Source organism: Chanodichthys erythropterus, chromosome 6, assembly GCF_024489055.1.
Source record: "Chanodichthys erythropterus isolate Z2021 chromosome 6, ASM2448905v1, whole genome shotgun sequence".
Taxonomy (NCBI): domain Eukaryota; kingdom Metazoa; phylum Chordata; class Actinopteri; order Cypriniformes; family Xenocyprididae; genus Chanodichthys; species Chanodichthys erythropterus.
In genome coordinates, this window is record NC_090226.1 from 9,594,908 (window position 1) to 9,621,094 (window position 26,187).

At 35.8% G+C, this 26,187-nt stretch overlaps 1 protein-coding gene across 1 annotated transcript; it reads right to left on the reverse strand.

Moving 5' to 3' along the window:
- Nucleotides 1-587: 587 nt before the first annotated feature.
- ttbk1a (tau tubulin kinase 1a) lies at nucleotides 588-24,999 on the reverse strand. Its single transcript, XM_067388833.1, has 14 exons — nucleotides 24,853-24,999; nucleotides 23,023-23,170; nucleotides 21,624-21,697; nucleotides 20,604-20,744; nucleotides 20,367-20,471; nucleotides 16,481-16,546; nucleotides 16,265-16,357; nucleotides 15,995-16,120; nucleotides 15,523-15,680; nucleotides 14,375-14,579; nucleotides 14,056-14,222; nucleotides 10,569-11,112; nucleotides 1,618-3,131; nucleotides 588-1,026 (listed from the first exon to the last, which is right to left on the reverse strand). Exons 1-14 carry the CDS (start codon nucleotides 24,919-24,921, stop codon nucleotides 588-590), a joined length of 3,849 nt encoding a protein of 1,282 aa, XP_067244934.1. The 5' UTR covers nucleotides 24,922-24,999.
- Nucleotides 25,000-26,187: the final 1,188 nt, after the last annotated feature.

Sequence of the window (26,187 nt, forward strand, 5' to 3'; positions counted from 1 at the left end):
TTGTAACAAGCTAAAGACAAGGCATGCCCATCATCACAAGGTTTACAAAGAGGGCCGAGCTGCAGACCAGAGGAAATTTGTGCATTTGTCCTTGGATATGTGGCAGATTTTACAATGTTCTGTGTGTCTGGTGGTTTATAATTATTTTTGTGCTGCCTAAATACACATAATATATGGTATAGATGCTGTAAATAATTTTTACATTATTATTGTGTGTCAAGGGTCAAAGACAACTTGGCATCTAACTAATAATAAAGTACACCTTTAAAAACCATATATTAAATTAAATATGCACAACAGAACAACACATATACAGTATAGCACCGTGTAAGCTAAATGTGACATTTCCTCCATTATATTCCAAAAAACTTTCAGTAAAGTGAAAGTTCTACATGGTTAACCTTATAGTACAACATAAAATTATTTGGTGCAGAATCCAAAATTAGAACTATAGCCATTCGTTGATTAGGAAGAACATTAAATTAATTAAAAAGATTAATTTTGGTCAATGGGGCAGATTACATTTTGAGGCAATATGTTCAAGTAATTGAGAAGAAACAATCCCAGTAAACAGCAGTCACAGTGTCTTATCTGCCTGCAGTTGTTTTGTTGCTTGTGCTTTTTTCCCTTTTAACGGGTACTGTGTTCTTCGAATGAGCAGAAGCTTTGGTTTGATTCTTGTCAGGTGTATTGGTGGGTTGGTTTGGTGATGGTTTGGCGTCCTTTGCAGGACCACTGCAAGTAGTAGTCCTAGACTTCACTGGGAGCTCCACAGTGGCTCGGAGGGCATACCGCTGCTTGCGAGATTCGCTAACCGCAGTTTGTAGGGGTAGCCTATGGGGAGAGGGACTAGCGATACGGGTTGAAGAGAAAGTGCAGTTTGTGGTGCTTAAGCTGCGACGAGATGAAGCCGGAATACAGGAGAGAGGCATGCGATTGCTTCCACTTGGCTTGGTAGAAAAAGTTGATTTTGATCTTGCGTGTAGTGGTGGAGCACTTGATCCTGATTGTGGTTGTACTTTTGGCCTAAGGTGAAAAAAACAAACAAAATTTATTTAATTTACCATAATAATGGTATGCTGTCAACTGGGTTGTGCAAAATTCTGAACTGAATAAATGGCTCCCATTAAATTCTTAAAGGGTTAGTTCACCTGAAAATGAAAATTCTGTCATTAATTACTCACCCTCAAATCGTTCCAAACCCATAAGACATTCGTTCACCTTCAGAACACAAATTAAATTTTTTTTTTGATGAAATCCTTAAGCTTTCTGGCTTCCGAAAGACTGCAACGTTATTACCACTTTTAAGGCCAGGAAAAGGTAGTAAAGAAATTGCAGACTATTGGAGGTCAGAAAGCTCTCGGATTTAATCAAAAATATCTTAATTTGTGTTCTGAAGATGAACAAAGGTCTTACGGGTGTGGAACGACATGAGGGTGAGTAATAAATGACAGAATTTTCATTTTTGGGTGAACTAACCCTTGAATTTGAATGTGCTTGTTCTTTTTCCAAAAAAAAAAAATGAATTTGAATTTGAATTGGAATGACAGGAAGAGGAATTTACAAAGCTGCAATTCAAAGAAATTCAAAAATTCTGTTATGTTGAAGTTAACTTACCCATTGCTTGCCTTTTGTTCTAATTTTGCATTTCCAGCTTCAGGTTGAATAACAGGAGCTACTACTACTAGTTTAGTTGAAGGCTTCCTTATTGGGGTAACTGGTCGTGGGATCCTGCTGTGCCACTCACTTTGGTACTTTTCCTCAGCCTCCTTCTTGAGCTTCTTGAGAGAATCATCAGATACATGAACATCTTCCTCTGAGCCTGTAGTAGAAAGAGTCTCTGAAGGTCTCTTGGGCTCGTCTCCAGAAGATAATGAGGATGAAGTCCTGGAATTCAGTCTCATCCAGCGACCCTGACGTTGTCTTTCTACAGCTTGACGGGCCAGGTCTTGCTGCATGGCTCTTCTACGCAGTCGCTCTTTGGTGGACAGGGATTGTTCAGTTCCTGGTTCCTCTTCTGGGACTAGAATAGGAATTCGACTTTTGCTCCTTGGTCGTGAAGGTTTAGAAACACTTTCAGGTACCGTGTTTTCCTCTTGATTTTCCTCTTTTGGTTGTTTGTCCTGTTTGGATTCAATTGATGAACCTTGATGGATGGGTTCCTTAGACTCTAAGGGTAGAGGAACCACAAGACCGTCCTGTTTTTCAGCAGTCTCATTTGGCAAAGACCCATGCAGAACATTGAGTACTTGAGGTTCCTCTGTAAGAGTCTGAGTGGTCACTTCAGACTGGACACACGCTGCTACTCCTCCGGACTCTTGAGAAAGAACTGACTTGTCCTTTATCCGCTTGGATTGTGATTTGCCTTCAACCACCTCTAAAACTTCATGAACCTGTGCACCACTGGAAGACATGACATTCATATGGGATGTCTCTGCAATGTGTACAAAAGTTCGCTCCACTTTGGAGAAAGGAGGTGATGCAATTGAGGCTGAGGCTACCGAAGTTGTTGAGATGGTTATCACTGGTTTAGATATTTGTATGGGTGGGTCAACACCAATTGCATCAGGTTGCCTTGCATCTGAAGACCTCTCCGCCTGCTTTATGTCTTCCTGGACCTGGACCTGTACCTCTAATCGACCAACTTCATCCAACTGCTCATTTTGAGGGGCATCCGATCCCACCACACCTTGATCCACATCAGTCGCATTTATAACATTTGGAGACTTTTTCGTGTCTCCTGGTGAAAACAAAACAAGGGTGTTCGAGACGTCTTCTTGGTCAGGATCTACCTCAGCAACAGAACCCGGTTCTTTTGGCTCCTTGTGCGGATCATCGGCCACTAAGGTGGAAGGAGCCCCATCTTGACTACGTTCAGTGCTCTTTTCGCTTGCGCCACTGCTAGATTCACTCTTCGTGACATCGTCATCTCTGGGTCCTTCATCTTGTGTCTCAGGGGGTGTGGCTGTGAAGGCCCGTCGCTGGTGTAGGCTTCCTGTAAGCATGACGGTAAGGAAGTCGGCTCTCTTAGCCTGCAGTTTAGGAAGGATATGGAACATCTCCTTCTCAGAGGATGGGGATTTAGTTCTGTAGTCAGTAGGTGACAATAGGGGCTCACTCGGTGTTGGGCCCTAAAAGATAACATAAAAATGCAAAAGTTACAATGCTGCCATATTGGTAAGGCAATGTAAGAAAAACTATGAGATTTTGATTCAGTGAGATCTTCCTGGAAAACACCTTCCAGGAACACATACTTACTGCATATGAGGACATACTGTCCTTCATAATTGAGTTTCCACATACCCTTTCTAACCATTTTATTAATTTCTAATAATAAAGTAATTCCTATACATTATACAACCACACAACACAACTATTTTTTCTCAAAGACTTTAATTATGTTTCAATTGTACACAAGCTTTTTAAGATTGTCTAGATTACATACATAAAAAAGGCACAAAAATGTGTTAAAGAATTTTCCCTTTTACAGCAGCCAGTCATATTTTGCTTTTTTTTTTTCAAGTGTATCCAACATACAGGTTTTCTATACAATACATACAGACTAAAACCAACCAGATAACATGCTTTTATGTATACAGTATTGATTTAATTTCTCTTTCTTAGATATATATGTACATTTATCCTATAATTTAAAAAAAGTTTAAAATACATGCTTTACTTGGAAATATTACAAGCATACTGTACAGTGATATTGTGATAGAAAAGGTAATATGCTTATTGTACATCAATCTAACAGATCACAGCCCATTTACATTACATAGCAATACCAGACTGTCATTGTAAATAAAAACCTTGCTCTTAAATGTCTTGCCTGGTTACATAAAAAGTAAAATAAAACCTTCTGCAACTTATTTTTACAGCACACACTTTTTAAATTAGCGCTGTTACCATTGACACATAGTTGTTTTTAATTGCAAATATAGGGAATACAGTAAATATTGACAACAGTCGGTGCTTGTATCAGCTCCTTCAAGAGCTTGTCTGTTGTTTTGTGTACATTGTTGCTTTTCAGCTGTGTATCGGTATCAACATAATAGAGTTCATTGTAGTTCATGTAAAGCTTCTCACAACACCAAGCTAAGATTATTACTCCCTGCGGGCATGATTATGCTCCAAACGTCCTTGATCCATCACATCCCACTACATACATTATATAGAATGACCCTGCAATCAACAGTATATCATACAACATGCACATTACAGCTATGATACAGCATTTCCTCCATCTAAAAGGTGTTATTGTGACAAAGGCATTGTGTATAGGCAGAAAGTAAAACCATAAAAAAAACTCATAAGAGCATTTTAGTGGGATTTAATAGACTAAATTACTTTCTTTTTGGTATTTCAGAGCATCACATGCAGATGTTCTGGTAGAGATAAAATAAAAGGCCTTAGAAAATGTTGTAAACAGTACATATACACTAAAAGAAAATCTTTTACAAAAACATAAGGGCCATGCTAACATTTTGTAATGGTCTTGAACCGCAAATTTATTTGTCAATCAAATACTGTCAACTGAATATTTTGCTTTCAAAAAGACATCAAGGAATTTGCTCTGTTGATCACTTAGTATGTAAATCAATATACAATTCATGGAAACATAAAGGCATAACATAAGCCATACAAAATTGTCTTAGTTTCATTTGCTTTCATTGACCAACTTCATTTGCTAGTCATGCAAAAACAAGGTTTTGAACCGCATTGTCTTTCCAGTACTTCCCAGTCAACAGACCTGGACAGTCTCAACAATAACGACTTTTCTTGCACCGTTAATGTCGGCGTCATTACTGTAAAATTACAGCTGAAAATTTGATGTAAACCAGGCAAAAGCAGATGTGCAAAACAAGTGCAAGAGTTAGCAGCCTGTTTGGGTATATAACAGTACATTCATGTGAGAAGCCATGACTGTGACAGTACCAGAAACGTATACAGAAACCAAGTCATTTTTTAAATTAATCATTCTGTTCTAATACAGTTTCAAATACTTACTATTTACTCACTGAAGATGCACAATTCAGCAAATGTGATCATATAAAGGTGCAGTACACACTCCAAAACTGACTTGAGTTTTATGCTAGCTGGAACAAACCGATTTTCGAATACACTTTTTCTGAAATCCCATGTTTCTAAACACTTCTTTTGCAAAAAAGCGTTCATTTTTAGAATTTAAAAAATATAAACAAATATATTAATAAACTCTAGCGAAAGTAAATGGTTTTCTAAACAATTAATGATCATTTTATTTGCTTTCCTGACAAAAGCCTACATTTTCCATCAACTTTCATGCATCTTATGTTATATTGCCTGCTACAACAAGAGCCATTTAACTTTCAAGCCTAGGTTGTTTAATCATGAAACAACTTAAGCCACCAACATCCATAAAATGAAGATTATTCAACAAAGGTGCTATTTATTCGCTAAAAGTCTAATGTACATACTATTTTCTAGAATATGCCCTTTTTTCACTTCTCCTTTTCAGTATAAACACTGGTGGATTTTAATTGAGAAAATGACAATCTCAATTCAAAACCACCATTCACATCTTATTGCAATCAATCACATTTTTTGTTCCACATCGCCAAGGAAACAGCTATGGCTCCAATTCGGTGTCTTTTTTAAAGTGCAGTAGTGAGAAACAGTACTCAAAAGACCCTACAGCAGTCTCACACATATACATTTGCTACTCAATAACATACAACACAAAACTGTGCATCCAACCCAAGACTAACTAGGAGGTATACTATTCAATGAGAGATAATGCTTTCATGGTGCTTTCAAAGCTCTATGCACATAATATTATGATGTGGAAGCTTTTATCTACACACCTTCCTAAACATTTTAAAGAAAAGATGCTATTAAATGGAAACTGCTTTCATATATATACTGTACATACATATATGTTTTTTTTGCTTTTGCTTACTTTATGGCTATACTAATTTTAATCAGTGGCAGAGAAACCAAAATGCGTGCTGATCTTTCATTTACAACTCAACAGCCGACTCATTTATCTCATATTTAGTTTGTAAAAGATAACCAGACTCCAGCATGCCACTCCATTAGTTATAAAAGCGTAGACATATTATTCCCTTTTGCTCCCATGGTTCCATTTTACATTTAAAACACTTTCATTCAACTTGCATAACATCTCCTTTGTGAGGCAAAGCACCTTTAGAACACAGAAAAAAAATAATATTTTTTTGTAAAATTGAAAGCCTGTGTATGTAAGGAACATTATGTACTATGGATGATGGCTCAGAATGTGTTATAATACTAAAAATATCGAAAAAGGACAAAAAAAAAAGTTTTGATGGGTTTTTTTTTGCATGGAAGACAATGAAATAGCTTGCATATTAAAGGCAGCGGGTCACTTCATGTATGTTTCAGGTTGACCACAGCTGCAATGCAGAAATGCAACACACATGCAACTGAGGTACATGAATAGCCAGTGCAGATAATGAATTTTGGCTATAATTATCTTTATTGTTATATAACTGAGTGACTCAAATGACTAAAGTGTTAGTTCATAACAAGAACAGCGTGTGTAAAAGCGCGGCATTCCCTTTAATACGTCGTTACCTTCTTACAGCCCTCTACAGTTTATTGCATCAGAAAAGACTACATCTTTCCCAAAAAATAATTCATCATCCTTAAAAAAAAAAAAAAAAAAAAATCTTTCACATCGGTGTGCGAGACTACATCAGCTTTCCTCAGCTGTTTTTGTTCATTAGTTTGGCCAGCATCTGCTGGATCTGCAGGCGGGACACGTTGAGCATGGAGTGCCTGCTGCGCGGACTTCCAGGCGGCTGCAGGGGAGCGTGACGTCTCGAGCCCGATCGGAGGTTACCGTGAGCTGGGCTGCTTTCGGCCGACCGGCTGCGCTGGATGAAGGATCCTCCGGGGTGGGGGTACTGCTCGGTCTCCAACGTGGACGACGAGAAGACGTAGGAGGCGAGACGTCGAAGCTGGTTGGAGCGCGGGCCCGAGTGAGGCCTGTCATCATCCAGCTGAAATAAAACGAGAAAGAGCGAGCGTTGAAATTCCCGAGATTAACAGAGGATTTGTATTTGTAACATTTAAGGCATCTCCCCAGTCGCATGCAGTGAGGAGAACGCCAAACACTCAGAGGAAAGAGAGGAACGGGCTCTCTTTACACAGACCTACAATGGGTTGCCTGGAAACAAGTTTTCACAAGAGACAAAGCTAAAGGGATAGCTATGTTTTTTCTTTTTGGTTGGGCAGCCAACATTGAGAGCCTCTATTCCACAGAGGCTGTTCGTTTGATGCAGATCCACCTCTTAAAAATGTGCCATATGTGACCATGTACAAGACAATGAGCCGAGAGATTCGAGACAAAAAGTACTTTAACCATTTTGCCGATCGGTATCATCACACCGTCATTGTAAATGCGGACAACTTAAGAAAAATGAATGGTCAGGCATACAAACACAAACACACATGGATAAAAATGGGTAAATGTGGATAAAATGATGACAAACAGAAATCAAATAAGAAAAAACAATGAGCAAGTTCATCAAACAGGTACAAAAGGGACTAGCCTAAACTGTGCTTACCGCAAACACCTCTTTCACTCTTCTTTTGTGGCTCCAGCGGCAGCCTTGGTATTTTCTCCGTGGGTGAAATCAACGTGTCATACGTGATTTTGAGCGAAAGGCCGAGCAAAAGGCAGTGGGCATTTAAAAGGTGACGACTGCTGGGAAAATGAGCATCCTCATCTGTTTTGATTTGAGGTTTTGGCTATCATACAAAAGAGACAATCCAGCAATCTCAGTTCAGCTTGAAAAGGCTGTGACTGTGTTTACAGCGAAACAATGTGAGGGGCAAGTTTTTCCAAACAGAATTCAGAAAAATGCCCCAGAATTTTTTTTTTTTTTCTGCTATATTTCCTCATGGGTAAATGAAGAATAAACTAGCTAACTTTTAAGATGAGCAAAACTGCTGGTCTACTGTATGTCATCTGGCTCACCCTAGTGGTAAAGAGCGGCTGAAATCTTTTCACACATTTTGTTGTTTGAACTATGAGGGATGACAAACATCAAAATATGAAAATGAATAACTTTAATGTGAATTAGAGCAGAATTTTACTGAACGGTTTAGTGCTGAGCATCCTAAAAAGATAAACCACAGTAAGAGTTTAAGAAATTTGTAGAAACGCTCAGCAGTAGACCACTCATTTACAGCGCAGTCAAAACAACAAACACAGTACTGAGGTAAAAAAAAAAAAAAAGAAGAAGAAGAAAAAAAAAGTGTTTTTCTGAAGGACAAGAAAGACGTAGCCCCGAAATCCCATTAGCAAAGGGCTGATCAAGAGTTTATTCTGTTTTTTTTTTATGTAAAAAATGCTGAAAACAAACTTGATATTTCAAAAGGTTTAAGAAATCATCTAGTAATTCCATATGGAAGGAAAAATAAAAGAAATTTGGGCCACGTACACACTGCAGCTATATTTAATCCCATTCTGTTCACATTGAGTTCAGTTATTACAGGAGTGACAACCGAATTAAACAAGTGAAGTCATTTTTACAAGGTTAAAGGGACAGTTCACTCAAAAAATGAAAATTCTGTCATTATTTATTCATCCTCATGTTGTTCCAAACCTGTACGACTTTCTTTCTTCTGTGGAACATAAAAGACAATATTTTGAAGAATATTTTGGTTACCAGTGACTTTCATTGTATGGACAAAAAAAAAAAAAAGAAAAACTTTTCTCAAATTATTTTTTTATGTTCCAGAGAAGAGAATAAACAAAGAAATGAGTAAAGGGTGAGTAAATGACAACATTTTCATTTTTGGGTGAACTATTTCTTTAAGGTAGCAGCAACTTCAATCCATGTAGTGTAGTCAGAACTAAACTGAGCACCTAGTTAATTCAATGAAATCAGCTTAATGGGCATAAATGATTTCATAACAAATGGCACGGTAATCAGTCACTATCACTGTTTGGTTTCCATGGTATTGTTGTTTACAATCGCAGGAAGTGAAAATATAATTATGGTTACCACCATATCGCAAAGACTCCTTATTCTTTATAAATGATAGTGATAACTGATCAAAGCTTTGTAGTGTGTACATGACCTTAGAGCAGTTTGAATACCCCCTTAGTTACAGCTGAACTTCTACATACAACAAATTTTCCAAAATACAAACCATGAACAAAGAAGAATCAGTACATTGTAGCAAATCATGTGAAAACCAAATGTTTGATGGTCAGAAAAGAAGAGATGAGGCATGAGTCTGTGTGTCAGACAGTGAATTAAAGATAGAGTGACAGACGGAGAGAGAAGAAAGGAAGAAATAGGCACACACCCTGTAAAAAGTGGAGTGAGACAATAGCACTGCCCCATCATAAAGCATTTTCTTTATCTTGATTATGAGTTGGTTTCAGGCTATTTTTTAAAATTGGGACTTAAGCTAAACCAAGTCTCCCGCACATGTTTCTGGAACCAGTAATTTATGTTCGCCCTTGGAACAAGTGGAAAGTGAAGAAATTTCTTTCTAAGGTACAAGAAATCCCTAATGTAGGTCATTCTCTGTATCTGAAAAGATCAGGCACCACATTATAAAGAGGATAGAAAGTGCTCCAAAGAGGATTATAAGTTTAGTTATATATTTCACACAATTTATTACAAACATTTACATAGAGATACATAACTGTCCAAAAATTTAGGATCAGTAAGAATTTTTAATGTTTCAGTCTTTTTATGCTCACCAAGGCTGTGTTTATTTAAACAAAAATACAGTAAAAACAGTTGCATTGTGAAATATTACTACAATTTTAAAAAATGTTTTCAATGTTGAAAACAGTTGTGCCGCTTAATATTTTTGTGGAAACCGTGATACATTTTTTTCAGAATCAGATTTATTTGAAATCTGTTGTAATATAGATGTCTTTACTGTCACTTTTGATCAATTCCTTGCGGAATAAAAGTATTTATATCTTCAAAAAAAAAAATCTTACTGATTCCAAATGTTTGAATGGTTGTATATACTAAAAAGTTGGTATTAAATTTGTATTAAATTTTGCAAAATATAAAATATTTCAAAAAATGTATTAATATGTTTTAATATATTTCATATAGTTAAAATATATTAATAACATTTTGAAAATATATGTTATTAATTTGCAAGCAGAGAAGTAACAAAATAGCAAGATGCAATGTAATATATTATGAAAGTATAGTGTTCCGGCCAACTTATGTTATTTCATTATCATTAATTTTATTATTAGCTGATAAAATCCAGTACTCAGCTGATAAGTGCTGGTTTGTGAACAATAAGCATCCTTTTCCTGATCTAATTTTAAAAATCCATTTTTCTTCACTGTGTCATAAGCTCAAAAACATTGCACCCACACCGCATGCAAAGAATGATCCATGTAAAAAAGTGTCTGTAAACAAACACGCTTCTAACTGGACCTCATGATTTCTTTACCACCATCAAATATTTGCAGCCTCACTCACCTCAAACCCACCAATGCACTCCATCTTTAGGCTAAGAATGTCAGTGCAGGTTAGTCAGGATAATCTTACCTGTCTCTGAGGTCCGTTGGAATCTGACTCTCTCCGCCGTGGCCGTCCGGAAGGCAGCGAGTGACAGGGTGACTGCACAGGGCTCTCCGCTGATGTTGACTGGCCTTTCCCACTCCTCCTGGACGCCTCCTCCTCCGTAAGGGGCAGCATGCCTCGTGTAGTCCGGTCGCCGTGTGACGTCTTGGGTCTGACTGACGGATCTGTCCCCTTATGTCTCCGCCGCTCTTCTCCTTCCTCCAGAGGGCGCAATTCCTCCGGCTCCTCATCCGTGGTGCCGGATGTGGTGGGCTCGGCCCCTGGGAGGTGGTGGAAGTCTCTGAGCTCCGTTTCTTTGTCTATGATAACCCACTCCTTACTGTCAAAGTCCTCCTCTTCTGCTAGTGGGACGGAGCGGATGAAGGCATTGCTGTGGGCTTCCTGGTCCACTGATGCAGAGGCCTCATTTCGACCGCGGTCTCCGCGACAACCATCGACGGACAGCATCTGAGCAGGCTGGGAGGAGTAAACATGCCGAGAGGGAGAACCCAGGATGTCCATTCGAGAGCTGAGAAAGGAATAAATAATGAATTTAAGATGCTAAATGGTGCAAAACTATTAAGATTATGAATGGGCAGTACAGTATGAGTACAATATTCTATTATATTCTATTAAATTATAGGGGTGTGATGAGACCATGTGATTAAAATGTGACGAGGTTTCTCATCGAGGTGAAAAGCTGTCTTGCAATATTGCCATGACAAAGTGTGAGGGTGAAATTAGGATAGAATATGCCACCACTGTCGTTTTGCCTTTTATAGAAATAAAAAAAAACATTTAATTCAGTTGGATAATGGTTGCTTCAATTCCATCCAGCTCATCTAACTGCAGAGCCATACGTAGTGCAGCAGGAATCAGAGTTCACTGATCATGTGACGAGAGTAAGTGACGAGATGACTGACAAGACCATGGCGGAGGAAACGTTGCACAACAGAGCCTAAGTGTCTGACACTTAGAATGTGTGCTCAGCACTGCCGCTCCCTATTCAGAGTACGTGTGATCGCAAAATCGAAAATAAAATGTAAGCGTGCAATTTCAATACCCTGCATTTTGAAAGCAGCTCCAGGATGCATGCAAATACTGTGCATCCCAATATGAAAGCTATCTTAGGCTGGGCTGTGTAGTTGTAACCATCTCTTAGCTCTGTATCATGCTTAAAGAAAAATCTGGTCTCTATTTGATGACTTTTGATTATGGTTGCACTTATTGTTTGCCTAAGAGAAAACTGTCATTCATTTTTATTTATACTGTTTCTATTTCTATGATCAATTTGTGGAAAGGAGTTCAGTTAGGACAGGGGTAGGCAAGTTCAGTCCTAGAGAGCCGCTGTCCTGCAGAGTTTAGCTCCAACCTTAATCAAATACACCTGAACAAGCTAATCAAGCTCTTTGGGATAACTAGGGCTAAAGGCAGGTGAGGGTTTTTTTCAGGGATGGAGCTAAACTCTGCTGGACAGCGGCTCTCTAGGACCGAACTTGCCTACCCCTGAGTTAGGAGGTCAAAAGTTGTAGAAGCTCATAAATCATGTACTGTTCTAGGGTCTAAAGAGACTTATATGAAATCATACAGGAGAGAAGCTTTTTACAGTGCTTGAGAATTGTTGTCTTTTACTGCATATGATAATTCAAACTCAGAAAGTAGAACTTAAATGACATTTCAAATGCACCTGCAGACTATTTCTTGTATTTCATCGAGGATATATATATATATATATATATATATATATATATATATATATATATATATATACACACACTACCACTCAAAAGTTTGGGATCGGTAAGATTTTTAATGTTTTTAAAAGAAGTTTCATCTGCTCACCAAGGCTGCATTTACTTAATTAAAAATACAGTGAAAACAGTAATATTGTGAAATATTATTACAATTTAAAAATATTTGAAAATATTTGAAAATGTAATTTATTCTTGTGTTGGCAAAGCTGAATTTTCAGCATCATTACTCCAGTCTTCAGTGTCACATGATCCTTCAGAAATCATTCTAATATGATGATCTGCTGCTCAAGAAACATTTATTGTGTACAGATGTTCATATTGTGTAATTCTTTGATGAACAGAAGGTTCAAAAGAACAGTGTTTATTTGAAATCTAATCTTTTGTAACATTATAAATGTCTTTACTGTAACTTTTGATTGATTTAATGCATCGTTGCTGAATAAAAGTATTAATTTCTTTAAATTCTTCTTAAAAAAATAAAAATAAAAATTCTTACTGACCCCAAACCTTTGAATGGTAGTGTATAATGCTACAGAAGCTTTGTATTTCAGATAAATGCTGCTCTTTTGAACTTTCTATTCATCAAGGAATCCTGAAAAAAAAAAGTATACAACTATTTTTAGCATTGATAATAATCATAAATGTTTCTTGAGCAGCAAATCAGCATATTAGAATGATTTCTGAAGGATCATGTGACACTGAAGACTGGAGTAATGATGCTGAAAATTCAGCTTTGCCAACTCAAGAATAAATTACTTTGTAAAATATATTCAAATAGAAAACAGTTATTTTAAATTGTAATCATTTTTCACAATATTACTGTTTTTACTGTATTTTTAATCAAATAAATTAAGCCTTGGTGAGCAGACGAAACTTCTTTTAAAAACATTAAAAATCTTACCGATCCCAAACTTTTGAGCGGTAGTGTGTATATATATATATATATATATATATATATACATACACACACACACACACACATATACATTTTTGGAGAAAATCCAAAGAAAAAATATTTAAACTACAGTAAAAACAATAATATTTTAAAATATTATTTTATTAAAAATATTTTTAGATATTATATTATTATTATATATATATTTTTTATAATTTAATTTTTTATTCATTTATTCCTGTGATGGCAAAGCTGAATTTTCAGAAGCCATTACTCCAGTGTCACATGATCCTTCAGAAATAATTCAAAAATGCTGATTTAGTGCTCAAAAATAATTTCTTAAGATTATCAATGTTGAAAACAGCTTAATATTTTTGTACTTTTTTCAGGATGCTTTGATGATTAGAAAGTTCAAAAACATACTTTTTTTTTTCAAATAGAAATCTTTTGTAACATTGTAAATGTTTTACTTTTTATCAATTTAATACATCCTTGTTGAATAAAATATTAATATATTTTTTTTAAATATTACTGATCCCAGACTTTTTAGCAGTAGTGTATATATTAAATAACCATGTTGTAATGCCTTTATTCGAATAATGCAGTGAATTAAAACTTCATCAATGAAAATAGCCTACTAATTACATTATGATCTCTTTACATGTGAAACCTAATACATAAATGACAATGAAGTGCAAAAACAGCATCACATTATGTATTATGGCTCAAAACAGTAAAAATTAATATTATAAATTAAATAAATAAATTATTGTTTATTCTAATACAAAAGTTTGGACAAATTCGAAGCAACATTTCGACCCACCGTTGCCCGTAACCATCCCGTCCATCAGCGGCAGATATGCGATCAGATTCAGGGCTATTGACCCGTCGGTACCTGAGCGAGTGCACCTGCATACCTGGAGAGTCCAAACCTCCCCTTTGTGGCGACACAGGACACACACCCCGGCTACCATCTTCCTCTTGACCTCCCTGCAACATAAAATCAAAGAGATGAAAAAACAAACAAACAAAAAAACTGACTTATAAAACTTCAAATGGATTATAATGTTTAACTGGTTTTAAAATAAAATACAATCATTAAAAGTATTTGATTGGATTATATTCATTGAAGTTTTCTGCACCTTTCCAAGATTAATCCTGAGTTTGTTGCGATTAAAGTCTGTCTCCTCCCATGCATCTGCGTCAGTGGGTAACTGACTACCATCAGCTGGCCGGCCAGAGGGAATCGGAGGGGCGTTTTCCTGGTCGCTTAGGTGTTCGTCCTGCACAACATCATCTGTATTTTCCCTCTGAAGGTCACCAGGCATCTGGGTCACATTTATGACCCTAGAGGTCCAAGAAAAGATCACACAATCAATTTCTATTAAAAAAAAAATCAAATTGACCCTCAATGACCTTAGAAAATGTTTTGGGAAAATATATTTGGAAACATTTTGTCTTTGTTTATTTGAAAAAAATCTGATTAGTGCCAGTAGTGTCGCCGGAATGACATGCTTCACCTTTATAGCGTCATTTTCTGTAAATATCCCCCAGAGCATTCAAAATGAAGCATCAGAGGGGGAACTCCTTTAAAAGTCATCAGACATTTTTCTTTTTCATGGTAAAATGTTCTTCATGTCCTGGAGCAATACAACAACTCTCTGGACTAAAATAAGTCAGTGACATTTCCATCAGAAGTGAGTTTTCTCCTCACTTAGTGTACGAATATACTGAAAACTAGCTACAGTGTTCCAAGAAGCACTGGATGTTTGTGACCAATAAATCCATTTGCAAAATGTATCAGTATGCAAATAACAGTAATTAAGCACAACAAATAAGACAACAGACTCAAGCTTGTCTCTTGTTTTTTCAGTTGCTTGAGTATTTCAGAAGTTAATCATGCCTTTCATCCATCTGTACGGCTTTTATGTGACAATGTTTTATGTGACGGTCCCCCAAGAGACTGCCTGTGAATTAGTGTGGGTTTTGTTAAGTGTGATCCATTTGTGTGTTACTGTAAATGAGGATCTTGACGTATAAAGCAAGATGGATGGATGGATGAATTTTATGATTTAACACTATATCAGCACTAATGGCTATATTCATGGTATAATCAACAGTATTTCAATTAAAAAAATAATTATGATTATAATATCATTTAAATGCATTGTTTATAATAATTTAACAAGATGGATGGATGGATGGATGGATGGATGGATGGATGGAGTCACACATCCACAGGCATATACACATGACGGGTGATGTGTTCACACATGCATGCGGTTCTTACCCAACCATAGCCGCTGTAGGCCGTGTGTTCTGCTGCGCTGCTGTCGGTGTGGTGGCAGACATCATGGAGTCTGTCGTCCCACATTTCTCCCAATCATATGGCTCATTCTCTGTGATGATGCGTTCTTTCATGCTGTTCTCAAACACTGACATCAGGAGCTGACACAAAAAAGACACCTTAGAAAAGACCACTCATATCTGCATGATGAAATGTATCCATGTAATTCTGCTATAACACAGTAATAAACTAGATAGATAGATAGATAGATAGATAGATAGATAGATAGATAGATAGATAGATAGATAGATAGATAGATAGATAGATAGATAGATAGATAGATAGATAGATAGATAGATAGATAGATAGATAAAAATATAAAAAGCAATTTTACTATCTTATTTTGGTAAATATTATTCATATATTAAACATAAAAAGATATATACAGAGTTTCTAGAGTTTCTACTCTAGGTACCTGATAGTCGGGTTTGGTGTAGTAATCAAGGCCTAAAACATGCTCCAGGAAGACATTAAACTCTGATGGCATGTGTTTCAGCAGCATCCTATGGTCATATCGCTCTTTAATCTGACCCACCTGCTCCTAAATGATGCAGATGACAACAGAAGATTTCAACAATGGTGGTCTGATACAGAATAAAACGTTGAAAAAAAAATGTAATAAAAATCGAATAAAACAAAATACATAAACAATGATTTTCAAATAAGGCAAGGTAAGTCAGAGAACCTTATCCTTGATTTTCCTCCACGGCAGCTGCCCAGCAGCAAATTCAACCAGCATGTAAAACAATGACCATAAGTCATCATGGCGACCCATTTCCTATAAAAACAAACACAAAAAGTTCATTCAAATGAATAGGTAAATAACATTAGATGATTGTATTCTGTACAATACATTGTGTGAAATAAATACATAATAAGTAGACATAAACTAAGCACTTACTTTGTTTTTATGTGCATTCACAGATGCATATCTAACAGTCCCTCGAAATCCTGCAACGGTTCTGGGCTAAAGGCAGAAATGTATTAAGAAAATCTGTCATTGATAAATGCATTTTAATTTTGTCATTTGATTTGCAATACTTAGTATTTTTACTATTTATTTAGGTAAATCATAACAAATTAAAATGTATGCATTATTAATTTATTACATTTTTAGTGGAATTGTAGCAACAGGAGAGGGACACACAGTGCACAACACACACTCTGAAAGAAGAAGCACCATGACTTTGCCCAGGGACTGAACATAATGTTCCATTCTTCCAGAACAGTGAACACGCAACGCAAAAGGTAAACACCTTCCATCACGTAAATGTACCTGTGTGTCTGTGCATGCATGAGTGTGTATGAGTCCCAAAGGGACTCTCTCACAAACCAAATCAACTAATTTCTTTTTGATTAACTAAATGACATGACAAATAGCATCTGTTTTGAAGAACAAATGACATTTCATTTGGAGGCAGTTAATTTTCTCTTACCGTGTTCACTGTTTTATTGCCTATTATAGAAACAGCAATTTTTTTTTGCTGAACATAAAGGTCAAACTCTCAAAAAGAAATCTCACAAGCAGACTTGACATGAATTTCTTACATGCACTTATTAAATGTAAAAAATTAACAATTAAGAATCAAATTTGAAATGAAATGTGGAAAGAATATAATGTGCAAAACGTTCAATTCATTTGAGTTGAATTGATTCAGTTTATTTTTAGTCAAATAAATATCTGCTTTTCCTATACTAATATATATATATATATATATATATATATATATATATATATATATATACACAGTGCCCTCCACAATTATTCGCACCCTTAGTAAATATGAGCAAAGGTGGATGTGAAAATAAATCTGCATTGTTTATCCTTTTGATCTTTCATTCAAAATATTCAAAAAATTCTAACCTTTCATTGAAGGAAAACAGTTGAAAGTGGGGGGAAACTCTTTTTCTCCAAAACATGTTGGCCACAATTATTGGCACCCCTAGAAATTCTTATGAATAAAATATCTCTGAAGTATATTCCCATTCATATTTACATTTTTTTAGCACACCAGGGTGATCATGAACATGAAATTGTCCAGCCATGACTTCCTGTTCCACAGGAGTATGAACATGAGGAAACACAAAGGCCAAATTCACGTAATCATTCATCACAATGAGAAAAACCAAAGAATATAGTTCTGATGTGCAGCAAATGATTGTTGAGCTTCCAATCAACTAAACATGTTACAAATCTGCCTGGAAGAGGATGTGTGTCTAATTTGTCCTAATGTGAAGTGAGGAGGAAAGTTTGAGTGGACAAAGACTCTCCAAGGATCACAGCTGGAGAATTGCAGAGATTAGTTGAGTCTTGAGTCTCAGAAAGCCTAAAAAAATTATCAAACAGCACCTACATCCCCACAAGTTGTTCGGGAGGGTTTCAAGAAAAATCCTCTGCTCTCATCGAGAAACAATCTCCATTATATTCAGTTGTCAGACAAGACTGGAACTTCAAACGGGACTGGCTTCTATGGTCAGATGAAACTAAAAAAAGAGCTTTTTGGCGGCAAACCCACCAGATGGGTTTGGTGCACACATGGATAAAAAGTACCCCATGCCCACGGTTAAATATACTACTGGATCTTTAATGTTGTGGGCCTATTTTTCTGATGGAGGTCCTGAACATCTAATTCAGATACATGGTATCATGGATTCTATCAAATACCAACAGATAAAAAATCAAAACCTAACCACTTCTGCTAGAAATCCAATAATGTGCTGTGGTTGGATCTTCCATCAGGACAATGATCCAAAACAAACATCAAAATCAACACAAAAATGTGTCACTGATCACAAAATGAAGCTTCTGCCATGGCCATCTCAGTCCCCTCACCTGAACCCTAAAGAAAATTAGTTGAGTGAACTGAAGAGAAGAAGCACCATCATGGAGCTGGAATCTGAAGGATCTGGAGAGATTCTGCATGAAGGAATGGTCTCTGATTTCTTGTCAGGTGTTCTCCAAACTCATCAGGCATTATAGGTGAAGACTCAGAGCTGTTATCTTGGCAAAAGGAGGTTGCAAAACGTTTTGAATACAAGGGTGCCAATAATTGTGGCCAATGTGTTTTGGAGAAAAACATTTATTTCATAATGTAACCCCCCCCCCCCCCCCCCCCCACACACACACACACACACTTTCAATTCTTTTCCTTCAATGAAAGGTTATAATTCCGTGAATTTTTTTAATGAAAGATCAAAAGGATAAACAATGCAGATTTATTTTCAGATTTATATATATATATAAATATATAAATGAAAAATTGTTAGGTCAGATATAAAACAAAGATGAGAACTCCATGAAGTCACTCACAATGAAAGTCTTTCCATTGGTGAGAGTGTGGGGGAGAAGGGAACAGATGGAGAAATACGTCAGACATGCACGTCATAACTTAAAACCCCAAACGAAAACTGCAAAAATAAGACAAGATGGTCAAACAAAAGAAAAAACAGAAATAATGTCCAGTTGCACCAGGCAAAATTATACAAATGACCCCATGCAATGTACTATCATGTACTGTCATTAAGAAAATGTTAGTATAACAAAAAGTAGCTATATAAAAAAAAAATGGAGTGCAATTTAAAACATATACAAACATCAACAAATATTAACAAACATGGCAGCACATGACTCTCGACCATAATTGTCTTATTCATACTGTATACATTTCAAAAATGGCAACAATTACAGTTCTGAGGACACCAAAACTATTTATAATCCTGAAATGATTTATTCATATCTCATAAATGCGATGCACCACAGAAGGCTTGGATGGCATTTAAAGTGCATAATTTCCTTCACAGTAAAGTTACAGCCTAGTTTTAAACCTGTTTTGTTATTTGTTCAACATTATAAAGTTATTATTTGATCTGAAGAGGTGGTTTTGGATCAGCTCAAACTGATATTTCAATCTGATGCAGGAAAAGAAAACAGCTCCTGAAGGTTGCAGGAAAAAAACACTTTAGTGCTGCAGCACTGCATTGCTCAGCAGAGATAGACAGAGAGACAGACAGACGATAGATAGATAGATAGATAGATAGATAGATAGATAGATAGATAGATAGATAGATAGATAGATAGATAGATAGATAGATAGATAGATAGATAGATAGATAGATAGATAGATAGATAGATAGATAGATAGATAGATAGATAGATAGATAGATAGATAGATAGATAGATAGATAGACTAAAGGATGACACTCAGTTTCCTGCCTGAATCAATGAGTGCAGCTGACTCAGCTGTGCAGAAAGGAAAGGCGAATGAGAAAGAGGGAGAAATAGAGAGAGAGAGAGAGAGAGAGAGAGAGAGAGAGGGCTGAAAATATTACACCCTCTCAGGCTGAACCTGGGAGCACTGCTCACTGATGCATGCAGTCTTATTAAATATTCATACGGCTGCACTAAAACCTGCACGTACAGAGAAATAGAGAGATAGTGTGAAGGATGGAGAAGAGAGGAACATGTGAGAATGAAGAGCTCTTTGTGATGAGCTAAAAGAGGAAACAGCCGTGCCTGATTCAGAGGGCTCTGTAAACCTCTCATGAGCTTTCAGCTCGTCTCTCTGCCAGCCTGCACTGTTACAGTGAATATTGCTTTTTATTGCTTAAATAAATCTCAGGCGCTTCTTAATAAAACCAGACCTTTGGGGTCAATCAAAAGACAACTTAATATCATGGTTGTATTGTAATCAATAATATTGAAAGACAGAAATGTCATTTTTCATTGCAATGCAGGGAACATGTATTGTTATTCAGCGCATACACCAAATGAAAAAACTGTGACATACCGGTCGGACTTCTCCATTGGTGTTTGTATACTGTCGTGCGAGCCCAAAATCGAGCATATAACATTTTCTGTATGTTGAAGGCAGCCTTCCCATGGCAAAATTTGACTGGAAAGAAAATCCATACATCCTTGATAAATAAAATCACTTCTGGAAATCAAATGACAGTGTTGCATCATCTTATTATTATACATATGATTACAAGGCAATTACATTTTCAGGAAAGCTATTAGATATTACCGGTTTGATGTCTCGGTGGAGAAAGCCAACAGAGTGAATGGCTTCAATGGATTCTAGAATCTGTTTTCCCAAGCGGAGGGTTGTGCTCATGGTAAAGGTGCCACGTGGCTGACTTCGCCTGAGATCTGCCAGGTTTCTACCCTGAGAGTGATAAAGTGTAAGTGAAGCCCTCACACCTCCATAACACCAGTAGTACTAAACACGGCTTTTGAGAGAAACCAGTATGTGAAGGTGATCTAGGATGTACTATAAAATGTTCCACGGACTGTAATTGAAATTTACTTAAAGGATTAGTTCACTACAGAATTAAAATTTCCTGATAATTTACTCACCCCCATGTCATCAAAGATGTTCATGTCTTTCTTTCTTTAGTCAAAAAGAAATTAAGGTTTTTTAAGAAAACATTCCAGGATTTTTCTTCATTTAGTGAACTTCAATGGTTACCAATGGGTTGAAGGTCCAAACTGCAGTTTCAGTGCAGCTTCAAAGTGCTCTACACGATCCCAGCCGAGGAATAAGGGTCTTATATAGCGAAATGATCGGTCATTTAAAAAAAAAAAAAAAATGCATATACTTTTTAACTACAAATGCTCATTTTGCACTAGCATCCATGACTTCACGTATTATGTAATCACATTGGAAAGGTCACGCGTGATGTAGGCCCATCACATATATATATATATATATATATATATATATATATATATATATATATATATATATATATACATACATATATATATATATATATATATATTTTTTTTTTTTTTTTTTTTTTGAAAATGACAAATTGTTTCACTATATAAGACCCTTATTCCTCGTCTGGGATCGTGTAGAGCCCTTTGAAGCTGCACTAAAACTGAAATTTGGACCTTCAACCCATTGGTAACAGTTGAAGTCCATTATCAAGATATTTTAATTCTGAAGTGAACCAATCTTTTAAGGATTACTTATTTGCATTACTGTGTATGAGCTTTGGTTTTATATGCAACTACTGTATTATGAAAGGGAGTCGTTTACCTGCAGCTGCATGACGACATAGTTGAATTTATCATTTCGCCCACAGCCTATGAACTTACACACATGGTTTTTACCTAAAAAAGAAAATAACATTAACACGTGCAGGAAATTTAAATATTAAATTGCAGTAACCATGTCCACAATTTTTTTATAGTATATGCCATTACATGACAACTTGTACTTCTTTTTTGTTTGTTTTTTGTTTCTTTCTGATGACTAATGGATGATTTGAATCATCAGAATGTGTGTGTGTGTGTGTGTTCGGCTGTATGATTGCTTCACATGTTCACGGTCACGTAGGCTGTGTTACTGCCGCTTCTTTCACAGTGCTAAATATATAACATGCCACGCACATGGTCCGCTCTGATGGGATGGACAGCTTTTAATAAATACTTCAGTCATGATGATGTCAACTAAGTACTGTATAAAATCATTTTAATCTATAAAGCCTTTAAAACACAACAGGGTTCTTGTTTCTTCAAGTCTTTCTTTTTTATAATTGAAATGATTCCAACATCTGTTCTTAGGAATAATGTCTTAACTGGAAATTAATTTATAGGTTTTTCCTGTATCCTCAATATCACTTTTCATCCTGTGAATGTGCTTTAACTAACCAAATCATCCTCCAGGAATTAACGTAATGATGGGAGAACAACAGCCCAAACATCAGTGAATATTACCAATAGATATGATAAATGCAGAAAAATGCAGAAAAAGAAAATCAGTACGGTTAAGAATGTTTTAATAGATGGTTAAAAATATACATTACCGTTCAAAGGTTTGGGGTCGGTGAGATTTTTTAATGTTTTAAATCTCTTATGCTCAACAAGGCTGCATTTACTTGATCAAAATACAGTCAAAACAGTAATATTGTGAAATATTATTACATTTTTAAATACCTGTTTTTCTATTTTAACATATTTTAAAACGTAATTTATTCCTGTGATGATTGTCAGCAGTCATTACTCCATTCTTCAGTGTCACATGATCCTTCAGAAATCATGCTGATTTGCTGCTCAAGAAACATTTCTTATTATTAGCAATGTTGAAAATAGTTGTGGAAACCATGATACACTTTTTCTTAGGATTCTTTGATGACTGGAAGGTTCAAAAATCAGCATTTATTTGAAATAGAAATCTTTTGTAACATTATAAATGTCTTTACTGTCACTTTTGATCTTTTAAATGACAGTGTGTAAAAAGACTGGTATTCTAAAAGACTGGTATACAGTTTGTAGAAACACAAGAATACAGATTTTAGAAGTTCAAAGGGTACTGCATAACATGAATGACCCAGTGCATTTCAGTGGGGATTTTGTCTTCAGTTATCGGACAATGTGATGTCTTGTCAATGTCAAAGTGATGTTGATGCCAAAACCTAATGATGACCATGTCTTACCCTGCAGTTTCTTCAAAACTGCCACCTCCATCTTCAGGACTTGTTTGGGCTGTTGAGCTGACTCCACTTTTAACGCCACATTCTCCCGAGTCAGCAGGTCCAACGCCTCGTAGATTTCCCCGAACCCCCCTCCTCCTATCTTCTTCAGCTGTATATCAAAAAGGAACACAACAGGATAATTGTATCTGTTTCATTTGGTATTGATTTCAAGTATGAGCTGGGAAACCTAAAGTCAGAGAAACAGTTGTGTTTTCCTCCAAATGTAAGAGCTGTCGATGTTTCATGATCTTATAAAAATAGCGTCTTTTAGAAGAAGCATCTGGTAAACATCAAAAAGCACTTCATAATATTTGCATTTCAAGTGTGTCAGTAATACCTTTATTTTACTCTCCTGACATATCGATTTCAATTCAGTCTCAAAACAACAAGCTCAACAAATAATACTGTAACATAAACTCTTCTACATCTGCATGCAATTGTAGATGTGAATGATCCTTGTTTTATTGATTAAAGAGGGCACATCTATTGATCAGGGATACGCAATAGCGCAGCAGTCCCACTGCAGAACTAACATTAGTCAGCTTTGCATAAAATTGTCGCAATTTTCATATCCTCACAATACAGAGTAATGCATTTCCATAAGACAAATGAGAAAGAAAAGCAGAAGTCTTTTAATTTCAAATGACTCATAAATCATCCTGTCTATCTGATGGTTAGTAATGTCACTTGTCTAGTTCTCTAGCGGTTCTTGAGCCCATTTACTTGGACTGGAAGTGAGCAGTCATGTGAGAAGATTCTCTTCTCCCCATGTACTGGGAATTGTTGTGGAATTTTATCTCTTTGTGATGTCTTTTGACAAGACAGTCCCCGTGATTGGGGTCAAAAGAGCGATTAGCTTTACTGTTACATAATCTAGTCAGAGCATAGAAGAAAAGATTGAAAGCTTTATCTATATGTACTCACATTCTTTTTTCTTCTTTTATGAGAAGCCCCCATATCATTTTACTGAAAACTTATCTGCAACTTTAACAATATTAATTAATATATCAAATAATTATTTAAATTATATATACAAATTACATTAATTAATATATAGACACATTACTGTTCAAAAGTTTGTGGACAGAAAGATTTTTTTTTTATGTTGAAAGAAGGCTGCATTCATTTGATCTAAAATACTGTATAAAAAAACTGATAAAAATAAAATATTATTACAATAATAAACAACTGTTCTTTATTTTACATGTTTTAAAATGTAATTTATTCCTGTGATGGCAAAGCTGAATTTGGAGTAGCCATTACTCCAGTTTTCAGTGTCACATGATCCAGAAATCATTCTAATATGCTAATTTGCTGCTCAATGATTTCTTATTATTATCAATGCTGAAAACAATTGTGCAGCTGCTTAATATTTTTATTTATTATGTTAAAAATAGTCAAATAATCCAAATATCAGAAAAGAAATCTTAAAATATGGGATTCAAAACAATTTTAAACATGAAAAAACATTTAGTCTTTTGATAAATTGTGGAATACAACGAATAAGAAATATTTAGGATTCTGCACTATTTTTAGGTCAAATCAGTAAAGGAAACAGGATGTTTTATTTTGTTATATTTTTCTCAGAGCATTACACCTGCACTGTAAAAAATGATTTTTCGAAGTTCTAAATGAAACAAAGATCAAAAAAGATTTACAAGAAAATACTATTAATTCAACGTGTTACTTGCCAATTTATTGTTATTGCTTGTGAAATTTTGTGAAAATTGTTTTTCAATTCAACACCAAATTTGTGTACAAATGTCAAGTGCAGATCTTTTGAATACCTACCACCTTCCATCGTTCTTTGACCATGCAATTTGGGGGCAGAATGTCCTGCTGCTCTGCAGTGCCGTTCATGTTGGCGTTGTCCTGCAGAGCTGGTGCTAGGCACTGCAACCCTGAGAGCACTCTGGCAGCCCCCAGCTTAAACGAGCCATTTATCTGTGAAAAGCCATCAAAATGTGTTAAATTACCTATCCATAGCTATTGCCATCTTGCCGACGTGCTATTGGTCAGTTGAGCTGGCTTCTACATGCAATTGCCAGTCAAACTTCAACAAACGGTAATATTCCAAAGATTAGCTTTGGAATGCCTGATTTAAAAAGAAGTTATGAGATAAGAACACCAATTTATTTCTGCGGTTATTTACTGCTACATATTCAAGAGGCAAAATGCTGACATTAAAGTCTGCTTTGAGCGTTATAATGTTACTATGCTGTTAGCAGACAAAGAAAAAGTCTACTAGGCACATCCATTGACCCACATACTTTTTGACCCAAATACCTGCGCAAATAAAATGGCCACAAACAGTGGAGGAAACGTCTAGAAAACGTGAATAAAATAAGTAATGATACCGCACTAGCCCGCATAAACAAAGGATGTTTCTAACAGCACATGCTATTATACAGAGGCCAAGTAGCCTACGATGTGCCTATGAAGTGTGCTGGGCATTTCTGAGAAACCATTATGAACGCATCTAAAATATTCATTAACAACCTTACCATTATCAGCATTTAATAAAGTTAACATCTTTTGCTTATTTCCCCACAGCAATGGTATTCAAATCCCATGCCAGACAAAAAAGAAAAAAAAATGAAGGAAAAAAAAAGGATACACTGATATTAAAATTCTGGCTGATTCAGATAAGCCAATAATTATTTTCATGTTATGGCCGATATATAGTTGATATTAAAATTCTGTACCATTTTGTCAAAATGAATTAAAAATAAAATTCTAAAAACTAAAATCAGTGAAGTGAATCTGGGTATCACAAAATTATAATGTACAGTATAAAAAATAGATATTAATTTTGAGACTGGCTAAAGATTACATTCAAGTGTTTGTAAATTATTAGTGTTTTTAAAGGTTAACTTTGAGTGTTAGATGACAGTTCATTTAAATATTACAACAGGGGAAACAAACATCCACAATTACTGAAAATATCCAGTATCAGCTAATAACCAATGAGGTCAAATACTACTGCCATTGTAAAAAGATAATCAGTTTGACCAATATATATATATATATATTTTTACAGATATTCACACACTTTTGCTTAGTCAGTTATCAGTATTTAATTATTTAGTTTACAGATAAACAGCGCAAGAGAATCTGGTAAGTTTT

Coding starts and splice junctions, on each gene's coding strand:
- ttbk1a (XM_067388833.1), bottom strand. CDS start 24,921: ATGAACGGCACTGCAGAGCAGCAGGACATTCTGCCCCCAAATTGCATG. Junction 21,698..23,022: donor AGTTTTGAAGAAACTGCAGG/GTAAGACATGGT, acceptor TTTCTTTTTTAG/GTAAAAACCATGTGTGTAAG. Junction 15,681..15,994: donor ACACCAAACCCGACTATCAG/GTACCTAGAGTA, acceptor TTTTTGTGTCAG/CTCCTGATGTCAGTGTTTGA.